The 6,436-nt window shown below is 35.2% G+C and overlaps 1 protein-coding gene across 2 annotated transcripts in view; it reads right to left on the bottom strand.

The window, feature by feature from the left end:
• LOC108726605 (protein cycle) overlaps positions 1 to 6,430 on the bottom strand; it is a 19,440-nt gene extending 13,010 nt beyond the window's left edge. For both annotated transcript variants that reach the window (XM_018454277.1, XM_018454278.1), the window contains exons 1-2: positions 6,231 to 6,430; positions 3,088 to 3,159 (exon numbers count right to left, since the gene is read on the bottom strand). In XM_018454277.1, the coding sequence (XP_018309779.1) occupies positions 3,088 to 3,159; positions 6,231 to 6,427 (269 nt within the window). In that variant the 5' untranslated portion in view covers positions 6,428 to 6,430. The remainder of the gene's footprint in view (positions 1 to 3,087; positions 3,160 to 6,230) is intronic.
• Between the last annotated feature and the right edge of the window lie 6 nt (positions 6,431 to 6,436).

Below are 6,436 nucleotides of genomic sequence, written 5' to 3'. Positions count from 1 at the left end.
CCCATACAGCACAGAAACATTTCAGAAAGATCTCCGAAATGTTTCAACTGAAAAAGTGAAATATTTCAGAAATGTTGCGAAATATTTCTGCAAGATCTCTGAAAGATCTCTGAAAGGTCAAAATGTCCGCGATTCTTCCACATGAAATCTTCCAGAAATATGTCTGAAAGGTCTGAAATATATCTGCAACCTTTCTGCAATATATGCGAAATGGTTTCAAATGTATTTCTAAAATCTTTCTGAAATACATTTGAAACCATTTCGCATATATTGCAGAAAGGTTGCAGATATATTTCAGACCTTTCAGACATATTTCTGGAAGATTTCATGTGGAAGAATCGCGGACATTTTGACCTTTCAGAGATCTTTCAGAGATCTTGCAGAAATATTTCGCAACATTTCTGAAATATTTCACTTTTTCAGTTGAAACATTTCGGAGATCTTTCTGAAATGTTTCTGTGCTGTATGGGTACAGTGTATTATATATGTATTTGATACCATCAGGTATCCAAATAAGGACAACTCGTAAAGTTCCGGAGATTTCAAAAATTACGATATAATATTTATAATCTAGTTCACATCTCTAGATACGGTTGTGTATAAGAAACATGTAGCTGATATTGTATCTATATTTTATTGCTAATCAACGTTGGAATTAAAAATGATCTTAAAATAACCGCCTATAATCACATGGTCCAACGTGACAATTTTAATTGCATAAAACAGGGAATTCAAATTGGACATTTCATTAGTACATTTCCTGGTGACATGAACACGAATTATACAAGGCTGTTACAAAAATTCGATATTTTTACATTTTTCTGAAAGACAGATTAAATAACATATCCCGATATTTCAAATTATTATTTTCTCTCATATTTCACACAAATTTTTTTTTCTTTTTTAAATAAGGGATTAAATGTCCACGTGGATGCTTGTTGCGTTAATCGCGTGAGCGGAATTCCGCCGTCCGTTTCATGTAAACAAGAAACGGAAACAAAGAATGGAATGTGCAGAGTTACAGAAGTAATGAAGAATGTAATATAGCTGTTGTAAAATACTCTGCTGACCACAGCAGATTTTTCTGCGAAGGTTTCATCCACGTGGACCGGAGCCACGCGCGTTGGTCTTTAACCCTCTGGAATTGACAGTGGATTTATCTAATTCACTCGATTATAATATATTCTTCAATTATATTCTTTCAATTATATATTTTCAATTATTATACATATATTCCTTATATTATATCTGCAAATTTGAACTATTGTAATTAAAATAAATTTATAAGTATTTTTTTATTCTTTTTTACATAAGTTACGTCATTTTGATTCCTTGAAAACAATTAGTGTCTTTTAATCAACATAGATCTTACAGATATCAGTAACTGTGCTGCAGATTTTAATGTCAGCTTCGGAGGGTTAAAGCTGACTTCTCCAGAAAGCTCAACGTACTCGTGCAGTCGCGCGAATTATGCGGCAATGAGATCGGTGCCCGACGAGGCCGCGCGTCAATTATACATAAGAGGAAAAGGGCGATTCGATTCGTAACGACGTCTTTTTAGAGCGCATGCTGATTTGTCTCTCAAGAATTTGCATTCATATCGCGCCCGGGGAGAGATAAATTGCACGGCGGAAATCGTTGCGGTACGGCGGAGAAAACTGGTCTCAACTCTATGCCGGACTCGGACTATTATATCGCATAATTATGTCTCGATTCAAGTGGACATATCGTAATAGTTATCGTAATATCCGTTAGACTTTTATATCTGGCCTCAGTGAGTTTATAGAACGTACGTTAAACAAGTGCCTTCATGAAAAGAACGGTTTTGTGAAGTAGCTAACAATTTCTTTATAGATACAGATCTGAAAATAATTTTATTGAACATTAAAATAATTACGTGTTCTGAAAAAAAGATTCTGATTGTACAAACAAGAATTATAGATAAAACGAATTCTGGTCGCGTATGAATCAAAATTCTGAATTATATCGTAATTGAATGTCTGGTAATCTCGACTAGACTATTTGATAGCTTTAGCTATATCGACTGTAACTCTTTGGTTAAATCTACGAATTCCAATTAACAAGACATTTTTAATAGGAATCAGTAGGAAGCAGTGTAGGAATCTCAAGCATGATGAGCAATGCTATAAAATGTTTTGACATTATAGCAATCATTTAAGCGTCCTGCATTAATTATTTTGATGATCCAACGAAATTATTTTCAGATCTGTATTTAGCTAAATTTTTAAATACTTCAGCAAAACAGTTCTTTCCGTGTTGGAGTTTCCACCGGATATCAATCTATATGTGTTCAAATACACATATATGTATATCGCTCATTTGCTATAACGATACAATACGAAAGACCAAAATTGTCCAAGAAATATATTTGAATATCAAATTTTGAATTGTTAGCATTTTGTAATATTAATTTTAAAATATAATTTTAATAATATAACTGGTTGTAGAAGAATAAAAGTATGTTCTTTTAAAGAATGTTTCTTCCTTTTATATTCTTTTTTACAAAAAAAATGACAATTTTTCAGTTACGTCATTGTTATATGAGCGATATAATACAATGCAATATTTATTACACAAATACATATATTATGATATAATTTACATTCCAAATCATATAAACATTATATTTCTAAAAGATGAGAGATGTTTAGACAAGGTATTCGAAGATTCAGAGTATTTCTTAGTGCTTTATGAAATTTTTTTAAATATTAATATTCTTTTAAATGTTTACAAATTCTTTAGTTTAGAAATTATTCCATTGTTAATGCATAATAGACGAGCGATAAAAGTGTGACGCTTCGCGATCGAACGACTGCTTTTGCGAAACAACTCGCATCAGTGACTGATAATACATGATGATCGGATTTAGTGACGTCGCTGATGAAGCCGGAGCAAAGAATCAAGGTAGGTCAAGGTAGCACTCACCTTGGCAATATCTGACATAATAATACATAATCACCGTAATCGACGATTGCGTTACAAGTTCGAATCGATTGCATCGCGTGCTCGGGAATCCCAATCTTTCCGAACAATACATTTTTTTCTTATACTTTACAATGTACTTACTTCTTACTGTCGTCGTTTGTGCGAACTGATTTGGCGTCGTCTCCCAGGTCGTCCAAGAGATCGCTTCCAACACTGAAACAAACAACAGTGGAGCATTTTTTCAAAGAGATGTTTAGCAAGTTTAGAGATATTAAGTATGAAAATAAAAAAATTAATACATACATAAATAGGTAACTAAATTAATATTACAAGGAATTATTTTTTAATATTATTATTTTTATATTAATCTTTCATTATTCACGTGGGATGAATCCAGGATTCCCTAGCCTTGTAAATTTGCTAAATATATGAATGCTGTATTTATACACATTATTGTATTCAGTACAAATTTCCAGTAAAACAAGCTGACGTTACTTGTCGTCAACATGACGACAAATAACGTCAGCTTGTTTACTGGATTGTTTCACAATTAAAAAAATTTTTTTTCGTATTGATCTTTATTTAAAGGATATCTAAAGTATTATCAATTTTTATTTAATTAAAAATCATCAAAGATAGTAATAAAAATTGAAATATAATACTAAAAATGTCAAATATCTCACGCGAATAACGATCGATTAACTAAAGAATTTTTAATGACACCGTTCTCTCTTGTAAGATACAATTTTGCCGATTAAACGCGCAATGTGGTAATCTAAGTATGTAATTGGCGAAGTCCCTTCGCGGCGACTAAATTCGGTTGAAACATCACAGGAAAACAATTTCTTCAGCATATTACTACCTTCGTAGAGGGTGTTACCCCTTTGACGGCAAATTTCACCAAGTTTCGCTCGCGTAGAGCTTCCTCTCCCTCGTCCTTTGTGTCTCGAGCTCGAAAAGTCGCACGTGGGTTTCCCTCGCGAGGAAATATTTGTCGATACGATTCCTTCGTCGTGAAAGACTCACCTCGGAAACGAGACACGCGTAAATATTTATCAGAATAAAAATGCACGCATGCATTTCAATTTTGCTTAAGGCCATCAACGATCAAATTCTCAGATATGAGTATTATCATTGTATAACGATTTCATATATTCATAGAATTATATTGTTGACATTTCGAATCACGTGCGTTACGTCCGGCTCAATTCCAGACGAGGCAAAAAATTAATTCAGCGGACCCTGACACACGGATGACACAAACGAGATACAAATTCATGAAGTGGAAATTCAGAATTAGAAAAGTTACTTTATAAACGTAATTCGTTACTGTTGCCATTCTTTTCTCTAAAAAGTAATTCGTTACTGATTTTAAAATGTAACTTGTTATCACTATCCAGATAGCCAAGTCTGTAGAAAGCAGATTTTTTTAAATGTCTGCTACACACTATGCCAACAAAATAGCAACAGAATTGTTACAGAATTAGATGTACATAATACTGTTGACAGACTACTAGAAAAAAACATAATAGATAAATGTTGGTAGGATCTGCTCAGTTTCTGCCAATAATTTGCTCTCACATTATGTCGATAGCGATTAACAGAACACAAGCCTAATGCGGACGTAGTTGATGGCAGACTGCCGTCATTTTCTGCTAGAAGACTACTAGACATTTTGCTATCTGGGTATATAGTGTCAAATTAAACCTAATTTAAACTGTTTAACTCCATTGTTTTAGTATAAAATAATTGAGGAGCAGTAAATGGCGACTCAAATTAGGCGACTTAAATTTGACACTATAGATTTAACAATGCAAACGTATGTGGTGTCCAATTTCTTATTTAAGGATATCTAGCATCAGCTGCGTGTATCTCGCGCGAACATCCCTTGCGAAGCAAGCGATGAAGGTAATTGTCGAGGGCAATTTCGGGATCTCCAGAGAGAGGTAGGCAAATCTTCCGTTCCGTCGACGATTAAGTTAACCCTTTGACCGCGTATCCGACACCTTGATTGGGTAATTACTTGGAACTACCGGGTGCGAAACATCTCGAAACATCGGCATCGATGAGTATCGGGAACTCGGATGAAGGGAACGGCGACAGGACCGGGGAAGTGAGTCGCTAGTTATCGCGGGTTGTTTGCCGCAGCTCGCGAGACTCCAGACTCTTGGCGGGGCACATTTGGCGGGCTTCGTTTCGCGCTTCATGCTAATGTGTAATATTCCGCGATACGACTTCCACCTACGTGCCACACGGAGCTTTGTGCTCCGGAGTGGTTGTTACCACGGCCGATTCTTAGGTGCCGTGTGTTCGCCTGCGAGCACTGCACGACAGACAAAAGAACGTTGCTCCACGTGGCGTGAGATCTCGCGCAAAAATTTTCAATAAGAGCATCATTTCTAGCGCTTCTCCTTATTCGTTCATTTAAGATGTGCTGAAAAACATTCACTGTCGATTTCTGGTTTCTACTTTCGTGAACGTTAAATTGATGATCTCTTCTAGGAATTCTGAGAAACACATTCATATTCATTCATATTTAATTTAAATAAGTTATAGAAGAAGAATCTTTCAGCACAAGCCAAGAAGAGGACTTGGTACATACTTTTTCATCTTATCTTCACAATTCACCTATCCTTTATGCTGGCTATTTTTATCTAATTCCTAACATATTAATTTCGATGTGCATACAATATTTTCTCGTTATTTCTATCTAATCTGTCTCTATGTACAATAAATCTACACATTTTATACTTTTCTTTTTTATTTTTACTCTACTTATTCTATTCTTATCTTATCTAGTTACACACTTCCTCCTTACTTCTTTTAGATTTTTTTCCTAAAAAATCCGAATCCTCTTCCTTCTACTTCTATCAATTTCTAATTTTATACCTATATTTCACGGATAAATTCTTATAAATGAAAGTTAGAAGTTGATAGAAACAGAGGAAAGAGGATTTGGATTTCTGAGAAAAGAAAATCTAAAAAAAATAGGGAGGATGTAGATCAGGTTTAACGAAATCGAGTGACGATAATATAGAAGAAGCATATATATAATTAGGTAGGATAAGAATGGAATATAGTACTTTTTAATTTAAATGCCTAAATTTATTGTTAATTTATATCACATTGTTGGTATTGACGAATCTTGATAAAACGGTATTTAACGAATCATCGCAAGTTCAATTAGCATTATCTGGTTTGAGAGGAACTGGTGGAAATCAACCGTTAATCCCTTGGAGACATGAACCCTCAAGGTTCTTAGGCAAATTACGAGTTAAACTTACTGGCAAGAAAGTTTCCGTTTTCTGGAAACCGGTGCGAACTCGTCCGAGGTGTCGGTCGCCGGTCCATGGCTAGGCGTGGTGGATGACGTACTACGATGATGTCGATGATGATGATGATGATGGTGGTGATGGTGGTGATAGTGATGGCCGGAGGCGGGTGCCTGCTGGTCGGGGACCATCGTCGGGGGTGTCTCCATGTGCTGGGG

This window comes from Mycetomoellerius zeteki, unplaced genomic scaffold, assembly GCF_001594055.1.
Source record: "Mycetomoellerius zeteki isolate Tzet28-1 unplaced genomic scaffold, Tzet1.0 scaffold430, whole genome shotgun sequence".
Taxonomy (NCBI): Eukaryota; Metazoa; Arthropoda; class Insecta; order Hymenoptera; family Formicidae; genus Mycetomoellerius; species Mycetomoellerius zeteki.
Note: the sequence above shows the minus strand (reverse complement) of the source record. Positions and strands in the feature narration are given on the sequence as shown.